This window comes from Amblyomma mixtum, chromosome 10, assembly GCF_055824585.1.
Source record: "Amblyomma mixtum isolate Tamu chromosome 10, ASM5582458v1, whole genome shotgun sequence".
NCBI classification, from domain to species: domain Eukaryota; kingdom Metazoa; phylum Arthropoda; class Arachnida; order Ixodida; family Ixodidae; genus Amblyomma; species Amblyomma mixtum.
The window spans coordinates 10,046,774-10,065,565 of record NC_143021.1 but is presented as its reverse complement, the minus strand read 5'-3'; the positions used below and the strand labels follow the sequence as shown (position 1 = coordinate 10,065,565).

The window sequence follows — 18,792 nt, the reverse complement described above, 5'->3', positions numbered from 1 at the left end:
TCCCATAAAACAGCGTTCAGGTATTTCTTCACTGCCCCCAGGAAGCAACAACTGTGGCTGTTGAGTGGCTCTGAATCTCACGTCTCAAAAGGAGCGTTGTCCAATGCATCAAATTTCTGAGGGCTTTGCGCATGAGCAGGAAAGTTTGGAAATTCGATTAATTTTTCCCGGCATGACGGCGGGAATTGTCACTAAACGCACTCCAAGCGGGCGGAAGTCCAGAAGCCGTACGCACGTACGATTTAGTTAGAACAAACGCTGGACGCTTGCTTTCAGAAAAAAATCCGTCGGCGAAAAAAATCGAGATTAACTTGAATTCAAAGCGAAACTTTGCGCCAGAAAATCTACGTTACTGCAAGGGCAAATAAATTACGCCGAGACTTAAATTGGAATGCATGCGTCTATCTAATAACGTCAGTGTAGCAAAACCAGCACATCACAAAGATCTGAGCTAAGCGTCTACGAGTGCCACGTTGACGAGATTGAAGCCCATGTCGTGCGTGGGGCCCCGTGCTTTCTTGTTCAGGACTTTTGTTTACGGGGCCCTTCTCTCCCGCTCTTCCCCGCCTTCTCTTTGCCGCTCTTCTTCTTGGCTGCGCTCCTGCCCTGCCGCGACGCAGCGTCGGCGTCCGCCTTGTACCCCTTGCTTCCCGGCCTGGCCTCGGCGGGGCCGGCGGTTTGCTTCCGGATAATGCGCGGCGGTCTCTTCGGAGCCGCCGCTTCGTCAGGCGGTGCCTTTCTGCGATCATTGCCACCGACGTTGCTCACCGTGGCGGTATTCAAGGGCGTCGAGGTCAGCATCGTCTCGTCCTTGAAAGATGAGGCGCGGCTGTAGTAGTCCGATGCCGCAGAAGCAGTCGAGGCCCTCTCGGCGCGTTCCGCGGCCGCTTTCTCGTACACGTCCTGGCATATGGCTACCATGCACTGCGCAAAAATCAGCACGGAAGAGGCAGCGTAAGCCGATGTGAAATGGCATGGTATCCTGGCTTAACGGTCGTGAAGCCGTACGTGGGCCATGATAAGGGACGGAGGAAAACGACACCGATTGATTTCAAACGCAGAGAGGTCTTGATCACGCGCTCACTTCGCTAAGTACACGGGACCTTTTTGCGTTTCGCCTTTATAATGCGCGGCCCTCGCAACCTATACTGAAACCAACGACTCAGGGCGCAGCAACCGAGCGTCATAGCACCTTAGCCGCAGCAGTAGGTGTCTATGAACAGCGTTTGTCCAAAGCAAACAATCCAAAGTGTTTTCATCAGAGCAGTGCTGTGGACTCTTGCAGCATCCTTACAAGTAGCAAGATTTTTACGCGCGACGTCAGTTCCTACCACCTTCAACAGATTTTTTAATGCTAGCTGTGCTTACGAACCCACATTGTAAGGCCAAGAATAAAACCAATTGCGCTGAATACTTTTGACAAACGACATAGATGTGCACCGGGCCTAATTCTGTTCAGGGCTGCACCGATTAACGACGGCAGCGGCTTTAGAGAAAGAATGAAGGGAGGGAAAGAGAATCAAAGCATGCCTACAGCGAAAACTCTAGCTCTCAACGCCCTACAAGAGATTTGCAGAGTGCCGCTTACACAAAAATGAAGCGCAAGCAGCGCACTTCGCAACTCTGACCAAGATTTGAATAGGTGAACGTTGCTGTAGTTAAACGAGCCAGTCTATTGAGAGCTTGACTAGTTTAACTCATTTTCTAATTACACAGGCCTGGAGAGTTTGATCGGCGCTACTGGTGCATCACAACTCAATGCGAAATGGTGACTGATGAACAAGAAACCTCCAGCCTGTTTGCATTCCTTATTTCCCCGAAGGTAAACAGTGGTAACTGGAGAGGATTCTTGAAACTTCCACTTGTAGAACTGCATGTTTTTTTTTTCCGAGAGAATTGGCATTTTATTAATGTTTTAATCCCTACGCTATGGTGTCATCCACGGCTGTTGTTCAAAACGAAAAAAAAAATCAGAAAATTTCACGACATGATTCATGATACACACGCTCCACAGGCAACAAAGTACAAAAGAAACAAACCGCAGGCAAATGCTAACTATCATCTTAAAGGCAGTGCCGATGGAAAAGGCAATAAACAGAGAAAAATCTGAAAGAATGCAGACAACCACCGGAAACTGGGCACGTAACGACCGCGTGGAGGCAAGGTGAAACGCATCCAAAGAAAAAGCACCCTTAAGTAGTAAAAGAATTCGGCGGAGGCCCTTAAGACTGCTTCTGTCACAAAATGCGAAGACATTAAAATGCTGAGTCATGCTACGTGTCACGATTACTATGAGTCATAACGATGAGTATGAGACATAACTATGAAGCATCACCATGCAATATGTTTCTAAAGTTCTAGAGAAACTCTGTATCCCTACTTAACCTTGCCTGTAAAGTACATTTCAGAATGATTATTAGTCGTGACTATGGCTACGAAGAAGGACAAGGCATACTATTTGTTCAACTCTATACACCGTACATTGTGTCACTTACAGAGTGCTCAGTAATGCTGCTGAGTCATGCGTCATGACTATAACGGCGCTACCTGAAAGGTCTGGGTCATGCAACGTCGCAAAAGGAAAGCGCTAAGTCGTGCTATGTTGCGGAATGATTATTAACCTTGAGTAACGACTGACTACGTGTCATGACTGCGCATGCATTGTACGAAGTCTATGGATACAACTTAAATTACGTTACTTGCAAAGCGCTGAAGTAAGACAGTCTGATGGGCTAATTGGTTCATGATCTGTTTTGAATGGCCGTGCGCTAATCAGACGTTCGCAGGAAAGAAGTATAGATGACAGGAACGAATCGCATGGACTGAAGACATAGTAAAATGCCCGTAGCAGACGATATGTGCTGAAGTAAAACTTTTTGATGGGCTATTTAGTAAGCGATCTTTTTCGAAAGGGTGTACGCTAATTAGGCATTCATAGGAAAAAGAAGAGACGACAAGAGAGAAGCGCATTTCTGTCCGCCCATCTCTACTCTTTTTTTCCTGTGAACGTCTATATAGCGCATAGCCTTTCAAAGAAAATCTTGTAAAGCGCTGAGTATATTATTCACCAGGGTGGAAATATGGGCAAGTCGGTACTGATCCATAACACAAGAGTAACGCAAAACCAGGACGAGGGAAAAAAAGGGGACAGAACACCCACCAACAACACAGGCGCTACCTTCCGACTGACGAAGAAAGCCGGAACCAACTAAGTGAATAGAACCTGAGCAAAAGTAGCGCGTGCGCTCATCAAAGAGAAAAAATAAATCGAAAAAAGATGCGATAAAAATGGGAGATCATGGATGTTTTGAACCTAAGAAGGCCAGCTCCCGTTTAGACAAGGAAATGGACGGTGTACTAACACAGTTATCTTGGGAGGCAGAAATCTGCGCAGCTTCCACAATTTCGCCAGTTAGCTTACCTCCTTATCTCTACTCTTGGCAACGACTGAGCATTCATCCAGAAAAGGTACACACTTGCACTCTTTGCAATGTAAAGCTAGATTGCTGCCGGTATATGTGTTCACGTTGTTATTGTGCTCCCGAAGCCTGGTTCAGGCACCTACCAGATTGTACAATATACTGCTTGCTACAAGAGAGCGGAATACTGTACACAATGCCCTCAGTGCATTTAACAAATCTTTTCCTGTGGTAGATGGTAAACTGTGACTTTTGGGAGCGATGTGCGGAGGGGAAGGATCTTTTGCATAACATACTGATTTTCTCTGGAGCTGAAAACACCACGCGAACGTTTGCCTTTTTTCCTATTTACTTAAGACAGCGCTCGAGACAATGGATGTAAGGAATGACAGCCACCTTGCTCTTCGTTTCTTCTGTGTTATCACACTTTTTCCGGAGTTTCTTTTTCAGGAGGTTTTCGGTGACTCAACCCATTAAATCCTTAGGGTATCCTGCTTCGAGGAACCTCGCAAGTTGTTCATGAAAGCTAGATGTGCATTGGTGGGGGAATGACTTTTAAAAGGCAGTTTCCATGCAGAGGTTAATGATGCCTCGTTCCACGAGTTTAGAATGAGCTGATGTATATGGTAGAAGCGGATTGTTGGCGCGAGATGAATAGCAGCAGCAAACGTGGTTGTCCATGAATTTAAGCCGAATATCAAGAAATGTTTTCGCTGAGTCATTAGGCATTTCCCTAGTCAATAGCAGCGGGTGAAAACACCTTTTTCAATTGTCAAAATACATCGTGGGAGGGAACAGCTCGAACAAGACGACAGACGAAGCAAGAGGACACAAAGACGAGCGCTGACCCGTCGTTTTCGTGCTTTTCCTTCCCACGATGCATTATTACAAACACGCCCATCTATTCATCCTTCTTCAATGGTCAAAATGTCTAAAGTAACGGCCTCCAGGCTCGATGGTGTGCAATTAGCAAGGAAGAGAAAATCATCAACCAATCTGAAGGTTCTATTCAAGCAAGAGTTTGCAAGTCGCTCTTGGAGGATCCTGTCAAGGTGTGCAAAGTATAGGTTACGAAGTGCGGAGGCCAGGCAGGACCCAATGCATATTCCCTGTTTTTGAATGTACGGAGCGTCTTGCCAATTTATGAAAGTGGAGCGCAGATAAAACAACAGGAATTCTAAAAGACTATCAATAGACAGCCCTGATTCAGTTTGAAAAGCCACCGCACTGTAATGAAGAATCGAGTCTTCAACTATGGTAAGTAGGTTATCGTGAGCCAAGGATTAATATAAGTCTTTAACGTCAATGGGGAAGCTGAGAAGGCTCTTGTCGGAAAACGATTTTACAACTTTAACAACTTCTGAATTTCTTACAAGGAACGGGTCATTGACAGGCAAAATATTAATTTTTTTAGAGAAACAGAGCGATTCACATCTGGAAAGTGTCCTGTTCAGAAATTATTTTCCTAAGGGGTGGATCAACCTTATGAGTCTTTGCGCTGAAAAACACTTCAAAGAAGAGACGCTTGCTATTTTCAACGCTCTTTGCCACTTTCGCAAGATTGAGCTTGCCACATAGCTGCATGGCTTGTGCCTTAAGCTTGGGAAGGAAGCCCTTCTACGGGATGGCCTTCTTGGGTTCAAAATATCTCTGATCTCCCGTTTTTAATCGCATCTTTTTTCGATTCATTTTTCCCGTTAGGTCAGCGCATGCGCTACTTTTGCTCAGGTTCCGTTCACTTGGTTGGTTTTGGCTTTCTTCGTCAGTCGGAAGTTAGCGCCCGTGTTGTGGGTGTGTGTTCTCTCCCCTTTTGTCAGTCGTCCTGGTTTAGCGCTACTCTTATGTTATAGCGCTGAGTACGATACCTTTCACAATGACTATGAGTGATGACTAACTACGAGTTATGAATATCATAGGTAACAACAGGTTATGCTTCATTGTTCATGATCTTGCATGCTCGCTTACGTGTCTTGTGACATCACACAACGCCGTCGGGCATCGTCCTGGTTTTGTTCAGTAGACCGCGCGGCATTTCGTGCAACGCACTGCGGCAGACGCCGGCTTTTGTGCTAATGGGACATGTAATGCTTTCACAATACTCCCGAAAACAAAACATATATTCAGAAGCAGGATAGTATGAACAAAAATAAATGTTTAAGTTAATTTATTTTGTCGGTTTTAACGTCCCTAAATGAATCAGGCTTTGGGACGTCGTAGTGAAAGCCTCCGGAACTATCCACCACCTGGCTCTTTAACGTGCACTGACATCGCAAAGCTCACGGGCCTGTAGTATAAATTGAAACGTAACCAAAACGGGCAAGGGTCGGCAAACAGAAAGCATGTCATTATGTCGACGCACGAAACAAAAATGTCGCAAAGATCATTAAGCGCTTGCTTCCTGACAGACGAGATAAGCTTATCAAGCATGCAATACAGCAGGCCCGTTCGCGGATGAAATTCACTCTGGCGTGCTACTCAATAAGTGAATTCGGTGAGCTAGTGCCGCAAACAGAAAAAAAATTGATCAGAAGGCTTAACAAGAGCAGCAGCTTGGGCTTGTTGGTTATTCATCGTCAAGTAACAGCGCAAAAACACAGACGGGACACATTTAACTCAAAAACACAACGAGCGCTCGTTGTGTGTTCAAGTTCTATGCGTCCCGTCTGTGCAATCAGCACAAAAGCCAACGTCCGTCGACGTGGCAAATAAGAGGATATGGCGCGTTCAGGTATCGTAACGGTTTGCCCGTCCGCTCAAGGCACGACGGCTGGTAGTGGCTTCACTAAAAACTGTGGCTGGTAGGCGTGCAGTCGATGCCTAAATGAGGTTTTCATTCCGGTGAAGCGAACATTTTATACAATTTTCAACCGTAATGGACAGAGACACCTTAGTTCGATGAAGGCCAACGCTCACGACACAGCAGGCCGGGAAATGAGCATATTATCCAAATGTGCCTCTCGGACAAGGTCGTAAAAACCTCTTATTTGCGTCGCGAGAGCTGTGTGGAATTATATGATGTACAGCTTTGGTCGGTTGAGGGGCGGCGGAGGGGGGAGGAGGCCTATCGTGAAAATGGTAAAAATAGCAAACGTTTTAGTGCGGCAGCTCTACTAGTGTGGTTTCCGGCATGCGAGCCGGACTGTGGGCAACCTGCCAGGTGTGTACACCTTGCAGCAAACCATCTCGGTGAAGACCTTGATGGTAAATATTTGCCTTCAGGGAAGGCGCATTTGTGGGAAAGACTTTTGGACGAAGGCCTAATCTTAAAGACCATCAAAGGGAATGTCTTCACGGTAAATCCATTCCAGAAAATATCTTTAAGAGCTGTAGGTTATTAACCTTTAGCCTTTACAGACCTTCTGTGCCCACCCCACCGTAACTAGTGATACTCCACGATGCTGGGCCACCGTGCTAAACCGGCTGTTAATTTCTTTCTTCGGCATTGAAAATTGATATATATAATTAGAAGTCCACATATATTTAGAAGGCTGTTGAGCCAGTCGGTCTTGTTCAAACCTTTCTCGCGGAAGCATAGATAAACTCGTGAAATTGAAAAATGGCTTCGAGGCCCTCCTTGTGGTTTTTTTTGAAATCTGTGACGCGCACAAATGGCCGAGGGAACTTATTTGCGTTTTCGCTCTGCAGCCAAGTGTCGTTACTTCTCAGTATACGGGATCCACAGATCGGAGGTATTAGGTGGATCTTTGTTCTGCTTATCCTCTACGCTTAGGAACAATTTTTTACTAGTTACTCTGAATAAAGAAATTCCTTCTGGTACGTGTGCAAATTACATGGCTCCTACAATCCCAATTCTGGATTATACTGCTTCTCCGAGACGTTACTTGCCCGTCAGCAATGGTCAATGTTTATAGCTGCAGCGGCAGGCAAGCCATAATGTACAACTTACATGAGCCTTGTAGTTCTAGTCTGTTGTTTTTTGCACCATATACCACTGCCTTAGCGCATTCGCATGAGAAAAGGTCGGCTTCGTTCAGCTGAAGGAGTAGCGCAGGCTGCAAGCTAAGCGGAGCCAAATGGATTACTCACTGCGAAGAATTTCCGCCAGGCCTCGACGGCAGCTGGCGTCATGTGCCGTTCATCTGTGCCCTGCAGCGTATCCACCACAACCTCGCCCATCACCTCAAAGTGGAGCGGCTTGACCCCCTTGCGGCGCACATGCTCGGTGGTGTTGCGCCGCACCAGTATCTCGAAGGTGGCCGGGTCGCGCAAGCTCTCTACCATGGAGGTGATGTGGTATCCGATGGCGCACCCGTGCGCCCTGAATGTTGGGTCTTCCTTGAGCGCTCCGACGGGCCTACCGCGAAAGGGCTTGAACAGTTGAATGTACTCGGGGTGCCTGATGAACAGGGAGAGGAACAGGATGGCGCCGTACTCGGGGTTCTCGCTGGTGAATTTGCGCCACGTCTGCTGGACGAGCTGCACCTCGTTTTCCGTCAAGCCTGTGAGCTCGTCCGGCAACTCGCCGGTCTTGCGGTGAATGTTGCCCATTCCCTCGTCGAAGGCTTCACGAGAAGAAAATGTCGGCTCGCTGCGCCGGCTGGCAAGGACAAGAAGGACGTGGTTGAAATGGCGTATGGCGGCCTCTTCTTCTTCAAAACAAAGCGCAATGCTAGGAGATCCACGGTGTTGTTCTGCGTCAGAAATGTAGCCGGTTCTTTGCCGTACCTAAAAAACATGTACTCGTAACACCAGATATTCTTCGGAGCGCAATCGTCCGTTCTTTTCTGTACGGATGTGCGAAATTGCAAGAATACTTCTGACAACAGGGGAGATCAAAAAATAAAGATCTACTGGAAAAAGACTATGAAGGAAGACCCCCGTACCTTGGCCAATCCCCCCGCGTGGTTATGTGCCTTTTTCATGTGGAGAAGAAGAAGAGGAAGAACAGTCATTTTGATTTTCTCGGATCAGGATTAACCATCGCTTCGCGAGGTATTGCTGTAGTACTGCGCTGGGAACGCCCAAACCTCCCTGGAGCTCCCCACCGTGTGCAAGACTTTTTGTACGTTTTACGTTCTGTAATCGATTAGAGTGCATTAGTTGCATCTGCCTGTTTCATATTTCGCATGGCTGATTGGAAGCCAGTGCTTGAAAAGGCAAAGCTTGCTAATGCGGCAGAACTGCAGTACAAAAACCATCCTTACATAATAAGTGACCCAGAGCCAAAGGTAGGCAAGATGAAAACTGCTCTGACCATCTGGAGGATGTAGACATTCATTCGGAACGTCCTACGATCTACCCGACAGAGTGGAATCAGCCGCGGCTGGAATCTTGTGGTTGACGAAAATGGAGGAATCGCTCATCTTGAAACGGGGTATCGGTAGACACTGGCTGATGGTGTCACTGTCAGCGATGTACCCCATCCTTTAGTGCATGTGGAATGTAGAGCTTCATTGAGATTTCTGGAAGGTCATCATTGTTCCTGCGGGGCTACAAAGAGGGCCATGTTCCTTGTCGCTGCCCTACTCCGCTGTGATCATTGCTTATGTTTTGACCACTCTGTTGAGAAGTGCACAGTGTCCCATTCTGACAAACTGCAGGGTGTTACTCATACGACGGATTACACCCTGTAGGAACATTGCGTGAATGCAACCGAAGTTCTCGATGCGTATGGCGCGCTTCAGCCCTTGTACCAATGGGAAGAATAAATGACATTTGTCGTATGAAGATAGCATGGTAACTGACCACTGCACTTGCGCTTGCTTTGCCTGAGTGTGCTCGGAGAGAGCAGCTGCCTGCTGATATCGAGCCTACAGCAGACACATCTGTACAGGAGGTGCCTGTCGCGCGCACTTTGCCAAGAACATTGGGATTCCGAGTGATGGCTTTGTGGCTACCAAGACGTTCTATAGCGCTGGTCGTGCAGACGAAGATGCTGGCCTGAGTGGATATGCCGTGTAACACCAAAAGAGCCATTGTCTGTTCCACATCCAGGCTAGCGTACATCTTCTGATCCGTGCTGGACAGTCATGGTTGCTGTGAAGTTCGCTGAACTTTCATGTGCACCATCCAGTCCCCAGTACAGTGCACGGAGCGAGACTTTGACATGTGCACCTGTCCCCGGTCGAAGGGTCACCGAATTCGTGGAACCGCGGACGCACGACGGAGACTAGGTGGCTGCTCTACTGTTGCTGGCGGCACCGTCGCCAGAACGCTCGTTCTGTCTCCGTCTTGCCTCCCCACCACAGAAACTTTTTAGCGCGCAGCGTTCTACAGTGCAGTGTTTGAATGCCTGCAGTCGTCGTGTTTGTAGCTGGTGGATGTTTTTTTTAAACCTTCTTGCTTCCCTGCGTCTTACTGTGAGGACGCAGGTGTACGGTAGACGATCGGAACGCGATGCGGAGCCGATGGGTCTCTGAGCGTCCGATACTCAGAAGAGGCCCACAGTTAAGCTATAGTTGCCGCTGGACCCCTCCGCGACAGCTTTCCTTTTAATTTATAACGAACCTTCAGTGATTGTTCCCGTGGCATACGTGTGTCCCGTATGCACGTGCGTGGAGAGGGAAACGAAGAGGAAGGCAGAGGTTCGGAAAGCAGCGAGTTCAGTGCTGTTTTTATGCGTGCTCGGAACCTCTTCTTTCCCAAATATTTGATTACCTAACATCCTTTCCCCAGTCTTTGCATGGCTGACGGAAACTTTATTGTCCTTTCCCTAAGCATCGATTGGTGAGAAGTGTCGCCTGTGTTATTATTGACTGCTGTGCCCGCCAAGGCCGGAGACAGAAGGCTTAAAACGGAACGCTCTCGGTTAAGTGGGGTTGATTTCGTGTAATTAACGGTTCAGTCACGTTGTAATACTTTTCTCTTTGCTTGTTTCTTATTGTTTATTCATGTATTGATAAATAGTTAACCTTCTTGTCCCGCCGTCGAATAATATGATTGTTTGCGAGTCCGAACCATCAATCCATCAAGAAATCCGATTTAATCATCATCAAATGTTTCCTCTCATCGCCACGTGAAGGGGAAACTCAACTGTTGCCAACGGCTGCACATAGCCTAGTTCTGTGTCATGCGAGGAGATGGAGGATCTGCTTTGGGGAAGGTGGTGGAAGTTTGCGCTTACAAGAGAATTTCTTGTTAATAAATGCATGAAAAATCCCTTATGTTTTGGCACAGGAGTTAATGAAAAATAGCAGAAACAAAGACGAGTATTCGGTACCAAATAAATGCTAACAATACAGCAGAGGTAATCACAGTTCAACACTACCATTAACATTAAGGAATCCAAATAGGATGTAAAGATATAAATATTTGTAGAAAAGGCACGAACAGTCGAAAATGAAGAGGAGCATCCGAAGAAGTCTCTTAATAATTTTGCGTATCGATCGACATCCATGTGTTAAGCAGCACACATACCAGCCAAGAAATAAGGTAAGCCATGAAATAAGTACGAAATAAGTTATTCATGCACTATGTTTTAGTACAGGGCTAAATCATGATAACATATGGCGCTACTTTATGTTGGCAGGTATTCCCGAAACAGTGACTGTTTGTTTGCAATTATTAGTGCGAAATTCTGGTCTGGGCTGCAAATTTGGTAATATTATCAGTATTAACCAAATTGACAGCAGGTATTTCATTTAATGTTATATTTGTGCGCTAACGTATAGCAAGGCTTTTTTAGAGCACTTTTCTCATTTTATGGAATGAAATGACGTATCAGCCCCCTTGGTGTCTGACAGGTTCTGCACTTCACTGTCGCTCAGCACCTTAGCTTCTTCAGGCGTCGGTGAAACAAAATGAACGCTGCCAGGTTGCTCAGTTTGTTCCCCCGCTCTTGACGTCTTTCACTCGGTTGTGAGCGAAGGTCGTCCTTCATTATACTTGCAGTGTCATCGTTAGTGCTGCTGCTTCTACTCTCCAGACTGCGACTAAGTTCGCCGCGATGGGTAAGCTCGAGACTTCATTTGCATCGCTCGCCGTAGACACTAGCGTAATTCTTCTCAGGCTCCGCATCCTCCATATGCGCCCACTTCCGTGAACAAAAAATCGCGAATTTTTAAATTTTTGTCAGATACGATACGGTGTGTCATCCACTTTGTATTCGCTTACGTCTGCACTGGCTTTTAAAGTGTCCAGCCGAACTTCCTCTCCGCCATGCTCTGCAGCCCCTCCCGGTTTTGCCACGCTAGAAGATTCGCTTTCCGATAACTCCGCTCCGATTAAAATGGGCGAAACCACAGCAATTGCATCTTTCTATGCAGTGGCTACAGCATCCGAAGGTACAGATGCCGTTTACTCAATTGGCGGACGTGGGACATCTTCCCCTGTCAGATCAGCACTCGCATATGCAACGGACGAGCTATCTTCCTCTGTGGCTCAAGGGCAGAGCTGGTCTGCAGCTGCGCATACTACCACCATGCCTTGAACGTCTTAGCATTCCTCACTGTCAAGCCACTCTAAAATATCGGCTTTCAGCTTATAGAGCATAGCTAAGTACGAATATTGACTCTTCTTTTCGCACTGACACTTTTTTTTATCTCCATACGTGATAGGCGGTACATGCTCAATACAATACCTTTGAGCTCAATGTAGCCGCCCACACAGCCGTCTAACATATTCTTAATCACATAAGGCGCTTCTCTATCAACAAGGGTTAGCAATGTCTGTGCCTAACGGATCTTCTCGATGCGCTTTCTCTCACAGAACCGCTCGAACTCGGCTAGATACCGAGTCATATCCTCAGCGAAGACGAACGGCCGAAGTTTATCCGGCAATGTCGGACCGTTACCCTGAAGTATAGCAATTGTTGCTTCATGCCTCTCTAAATCTGTCTATTAGAGAAAAAAAAAGTATGAATTGCAGTCACTGACCAAGTCAAGCAATGAAGAATGACGTTCCGGAACCGCTGAGGGTTTCTTGTTCACAATGAGGCGGACAAAGCAAGTACACGTAAGATAAGCGGGAAATTTGTGACGTAAAGACTGGTAATAGATTAGTAGCAAGCTGCCTGCAGTGCGGTTCATTGTCCCAGTTGTCGAATGGATGAATGATGACTCAAGAAGAAGCCGCTTTGTCAAGTTTCGTTCATTGGCTAAAATTGCTGCATTGTCGCAGTCAATCTAGTGTTCTGATTTGTGTGCGTGCTCAAATGCCAGAATGGCGACAAATGCCAGAATGGATCTGGTAAACGTGTCTTCCTACCAGCCCACACCCACTGATGTCACAGCCGTTTCCCCCGGGTTGAATTTCAACGTTGATCGCGCACCGGACAAGAAGAAGGCTATTTGCTCCGTAGAACAGGTTATCTATCAACTGCCACCATTTCTGCGAGAAGAAGCACGTACCAGGGCCATCGGAGTTCTGTGAAGATGGCTAAATGAAACTAAGCTGCCTGCATTAGAAAGGCAAGCCATAAGGAGCCTACGCGGTAACGAAGGTGTTGTGGTTCTGCCTGCCGACAAAGAAAACGCAACTGTGCTACTTGATAGAGGCGACTATGACCAGAAAATGTTGGACTTGCTGGAAGACAAGAAAATCTACGTTCCTTTGTCTTACGATACGACAAGCAGGCTACAAAGGAAATTGAAATATACCTGCGCTTAAAAGACACGGACTGAAAGATAGAGACACACACACATAGCGCTGGACTTACAACTGAATTTTTCGTTCAAGTTCAAGATTTCGTTCAAGTTTTCGTTCAAGTTTTCGTACAAGTTCGTTCCTCCGGAATAAAAGAAGTTGTACTACCACCTTCTCTGCACCAACAGCTCAGCCCCTGCAATTTACGGCTTACCCAAGATCCATAAGACCGGCGTCCGCTTGCGATCCATAGTGGACTTCATCAGGTCTGCGCTACACGAACTATCAGGATATCTGCATGGAGTACAGCATGGAGTACGCTGTATATTACTTTCTCTGTTCCGCATATTTACAAAGTATTATTTGCGCATTAGGCACGTGCCAACCGGCAAGGTACAAAACATGCACGTAAACGTTAAGTACCGGCTACCACAAACCAACTTCCCTGGTGTTGTTTACCGGATTCCTTGTGGCGGCTGCAGCCAGGACTACGTCGGCGAGACAGGCAAGTTCACGCGGCGACTCAAGGAGCACCAGCGCGACTCCAAAAACAAAGATATCGCTTCCAGTGCGCTTGCTGAGCACGCACACGAGTCAGGACATCAGATCGACTAGGAAAACGCAGCAATTTTAGCCAAAGAACGAATCTTGACAACCCGGCTTCTCCTTGAATCATCACGCATCCATTCGGCAACTCGGACCATGAACCGCACTGTAGGCAGGTAGCTTTCCACTAATCTATTACCAGTCGTTACGTCAGAAATTCCCCGCTTAAGATACGCGTACTTGCTTTGTCCGCTCATTGCGGACAAGGAACTCGTAGAGGTTCCGAAACGTCATTCTTCATTGCTTGACTTGGTCAGTGACTGCAATTCCTATTTTTTTTCTCACTAATCTATGTCTGACCAGATTAATTTCCATCGAACCCTTGACTAAATCCATTTATTGGGTTTCAAGCACCAGCTCACTTAATTTTCTCGCATTGGCACAGCAATTTTCTCGCTCCTCGTGCCAGCACTCGGGCTCTTTCTTTACTGTGTGTTGACGATCGCTGCGCTTTTCCCTTTGAATCTGTGCACGCTTGCGCCGCTTCTCCCTTTCGAGCTATTCCCGCCCGCAGCGCTTTTGGCTTTGAAGCTTGCACTTACGGCGGCGGGCTTGCTCATGCTCACGCCATGCGTCCATTTCAAGCTCTTTGTGTTCGTGGAGCTTTTTGACAATCTCAAAGATCACGTTCTTGATGGTGGACCCCGTCATGCTCGCGCCGTGTCGGTCTTTCAAGCTTTTGGGGCTTGCGCTCACGGCTTTCCAGCCTTTCGACTTCCACCACTCTCACTCTAGAAAAACATCCCAGGCCTCGTTATCTTCTTCAGAAGTCACCTCCTCTGCCCACATGACATCAGGAATCTGCGTCCTTTTTTTTTCCAGGGTTGAACGAAATGCCGAATCCTGACAAATTTTTCAGTTCCTGCACCTGAAAGTTTCCCATCATGCACGATAGCCTCTTGCTGTTCGCCCTTCATCCATTGCACAATAGGGACCATGAACTGCACTGCAGACATTCGTCAAAATTTTTCGCTTAATTTACGCGTGCTTGCTTTGTCCTTCTCATTGTGAACAAGGAAACCTGAGACGACTTAGTCACAACGGGTGACATCGTGCTGGCATTCGCAGACGCAACAGGTGACACAACACAACACCAGCTCTCCATTCATTAATCCCGAGCTACTGGTATGAAACGCACAACACTGCCATGTTTACTCCCACAACACCAGCTTTGCTTTCAATACACTCCTAGTAAGCTTGAAACAAAGAAGCTCTCCCGAATGCTTCACACAGCCCTTCTCTAGAATACAGTAGGGTGTGTTAGACAATTCTGGAGAATTGAAAGCAAACATCAGGTGCTCGCCCAGCCGAGGTAGCTGACGTCGGTCAATCGTGCAGCTGCCATCTACTGTTGGGTCTGCGTATCCCAGCACGATGTCACCCGTTGTTACTAAGGCGTCTTAGGGTGGGCAACGTCGATCGAAAAAAACGAAGGCAAGTCCAACGAAAAGGGCTTTATGTATGCACTTATGTATGTATGTATGCCCCCGGGGCCGCTTTTATACCTTCTAAGGTTGGCCAGCGATGCATCAGCCGGTCCTCCAGAAGGGCGATTTATCAGCCACCTTCGAGCTGGCCCGGGCACGTGTGGGCACGCTTGAAGAAGCTGCTGCCGGGAACCAGGCAGCGAGGAGAGCTGGCGCTGAGCTGATGAGCTCGTCTCGTTGCTTGACCATTATGCCAGCGAAACAAATTTTGTGGGAAAAAACTGGCACAGAACTGGAAAGCGCAATAAAGAGCGGCTAAGAAATTCAAGCTGCAATCCAGTTTGCGCAGTTCACGCGGCCGGAACTCTTATTAATCGTATAGACGCCCCTTTGCAGCTTTGGTCTTTTATTTTCGGCGTTGCTCCGTATTATAGATCTAGACTTGTCACCAAGGGGTAAGTGTCGTGCGCAAAATTCGTAATCAATTTCGGTATTTCTGATTTTCGCCTTATTTTCACGCGGACACGCAGTAGTAGCTTCACACTAACTGGAAGAGGTAGAAGCGCTTCAATGAAAGGCATTGAATTTGGCCTGCATTAAAATACAGCTGGCATGCTATTCTGCGTTGCGGAAAGGTTTTAGGAGAGAAAGGACACAGGAGAAGTGTGTATAAAAGATAAAAATAGAAAACCGATGAACATGATTCTAGTAAGCGCTAGTTGAATTCTAAAGATACAAGAAGCGAAATTTCGGTAAAGTTTTAGAGTTGTTGACAAATCAGATGTCCTGCATGTAGATGGATGTACGCAGCCCCAGCAGCGTGGTTCGTGTGTGTTGTTCCCCTGTGTGGAAGAAGCACATTCTCAGGACGAGGCTTCGGGCAGGGTTTCCTGCACATGCGTTTCCTCACAGCTCCATCGTCTTCGGCGCTTAGCTGGCGCTTACCATTTTTATTTATTTATTTATTTATTTATTTATTTACAGATACTGCAGTCTTGTACAGATCACAGCAAGGGGGGGGGGGGGGGGGGGGCAAAACAAAATACAAGCATATAAACACACCCAAATTCACAACATTTGCAGGCACTTTTCAAACAACAGTAAAGAATTATGATTAACAATCTCGCTATTAAGATTGTTCCACTCAGTAATTGTCCTCGGAAAAAAAGACTATTTAGAGCAGTTATTTCGCGCGTTCAAAGCGGTTATTATTAGTGCATGCCTTCGTCTCGTGTTACAACCTGACCAGTAAGAAAAATAATTAGAAGTATCAACTTTATAAAGTCTTTTTATAAGCTGGAAGAAAAACTTTAATAGACAAACACTATTGCGCTCAACGACGGGCGGTAACCCACTTCGCCTCACGAGCCGACTTCTCAGAGGTGGAGCCGATAGAACCACAGAGGCCCGAACACGGCGCCTCGTCTCGCTCTGTGCTCTTCCAGGCACAAATGTAGCTGCTATATGCTGCATTTTGCTCTAATTTCTGATTGTTTGTTAACGTGAAAGGCTCCCATGTGATTACGGCATATTCTAGTAACGGACGGATTAGGGAATTGTACGCCAATAGACGAACACTAGGTGGGGATGACTTTAGTGAGCGCCTCAAGAAAAAGAGTTTCAGCTTTGAATTTGCTACTACAGCGACTATGTGTTTTGACCACGAAAAGTTGTTAGTAATCCATAGGCCCAAAAATTTATACTCTGTGACCTCTAATAATGATATGCTGTTAGTACGTACACAAAATGAACAGGAATTTTCTTCTGTGTAATTTTCATGAAGACGGTTTTTCAAAATCAATACACATCTGCCATTGGTTGCATCACGCAAGCACCTTCGCTAGGTCAATATTTAGACGCACCTTGTCGTGAATTGAAGACATCACTTGATACAGAATACAGTCATCCGCGTACTGCTTCACGAGGACTGAAAGATCTGCCACAATGTCATTATTAAACAAAGAAATAAGGGTGGTGCCAAAAGAGATCTCTGGGGGACGCCAGACATAACCCGTACAATGCTAGAAGAAATATTGTTTAGAGTGGCGAATTGGCATCTGTTCGAGATGTAAGCTGTAATCCATGTAAGTATCCTGTCGTTTTTCATGTAATAGCTTAATTTCTGAACTAGTTTGTTATGTGACACCTCATCAAATGATTTGCGGGAATCCATGAATATTACGCCTGTTTGCTTTCCCTGGCTAATCGACCGAGCAAAGTCATGCACAGTTTCAACTGTGTACTCGTAGAAAACCCAAGCCAGAAACCGTGCTGAAATGTAGAGCTTTGGCTAATCACAAAGACTAGTTAGTCCGTGAAATAACCAAGGCAGCTTCGATAGCGAGGCTGCGGGATAATTGTGTCAGCACGCCGTCTGTTGCTTTGACTAAGAAAGAATTTTAAATGTTAAAAATGTGATTATAAATCTCCCTGATTATTTGTCTTAGGTCGTCATCTTAGGAATTTTAGGACGCTTGAACGATATGGTTGTGACGCATGTGTTTTGAGAGTTTGAAGAAGGTATAAGAAGCAGTGTTTCTTCGAAATAAATATCAGTTGAAAGTCAGCGCATGTCTCTTGTGCCGGTGTTTTGCGCTGTTTCGTCACAAATGAGTAACCAACATGCCCAAGTTGCTGTCCTGGCGCAAATGAGAGAGTCCAGATGTGTCGCGAGTCTAAATGAGCGATTCCCGATGAGTTGTTAGCACTAATGAGTTAGCCAGGTTAGTCGTGAGTCGGTGCGAATTCCAACTAGCAGTGAACCTAAATGAGCTTGAGTTCATGAGTTCAAGTGAGCCCGGGCCTAAAGTAAGTCTGAATTTGAGTGAGCCCATAGGTTGGCCAAAACTTTTGTGAGCGAGCACTCGTGACTTTTCCGAGGTATCGCTGCAACGTTGTAGCAAGGGCTGCGTTGTACGAGGAAGGAAGGAAGGAAGGGAAAGCTTTATTTTGACTAATGGTTTTTCTTGCGGTTTTGGGGCATCTTCAGGGACGTCTTGGTTCTACCCCCAGGAGCCTTCTCTGTAGAAGTCGTCCGCCTCTAATCAGTGGTCGGTTGGCCTCAGTCCAGGGCTCCGCTGGCCACTGCCGCCCGTTGAGCTCGCTGTACCAGACCTTGTTGGTCTTCATAGCGGTCGCTCGACAGCAGAGTCTTCCACTGCTCCGCACTCGGGTTTTGTATTTTGGGGACCACATCTATGTTTTGACAGGCCCATGTGAAGTGGTATAGAGTAGGTTTTTCGTCGCACCAGGGACATTTGTCCGCGTATATCGTAGGGTGCATTTTGTTTAGTATATGTAGGTTTGGGAAAGAGCCTGTTTGTAATTATCTCCAAGTGACCGCTTCCTCTCTGCTGAGAGATTTGTGCGTTGGGGATATCGCATTCTTCATCCTCTATAGTTTTGTAGTATGGCCGAGTATTCCCTAGGTGCTGGCGCGAGTTCCGCGGTCTCGTCGGATGCTCGGAAAGTAATGTATCCTCGAGCTATCCTGTCGGCCTCTTGGTTCCCTGCCATCCCTGTGTGCCCCGGTACAAACACAATTTTGTGTGGGATCTTTTCGTTTTGTTCTGCCTGGTTTTTAATTCTGTCACTCGCTGCGAGGAGTATACGGAGCGCGTGACGACCTATCCTGCCATTCATGTAATTTCGGCAGGCTGTTTGAGAGTCCGTGAGTATTGTTAGCGACCTCCCGGTTCTATAGCCCTCCGCCACCGCTAGAGCAACGGCTACTTCCTAGGACTCTGCAGCTGTGCAGCCTGGGAAAAACGCGGTGGTCATTTCGCGTAAAGATGAAT

The 18,792-nt window shown here is 46.8% G+C and overlaps 1 protein-coding gene across 1 annotated transcript; it reads right to left on the bottom strand.

Moving 5' to 3' along the window:
* Positions 1-522: 522 nt before the first annotated feature.
* LOC149325112 (cytoglobin-1-like) lies at positions 523-7,928 on the bottom strand. The gene is made up of 2 exons (XM_089564190.1): positions 7,467-7,928; positions 523-924 (listed from the first exon to the last, which is right to left on the bottom strand). Exons 1-2 carry the CDS (start codon positions 7,926-7,928, stop codon positions 523-525), a joined length of 864 nt encoding a protein of 287 aa, XP_089420316.1.
* Between the last annotated feature and the right edge of the window lie 10,864 nt (positions 7,929-18,792).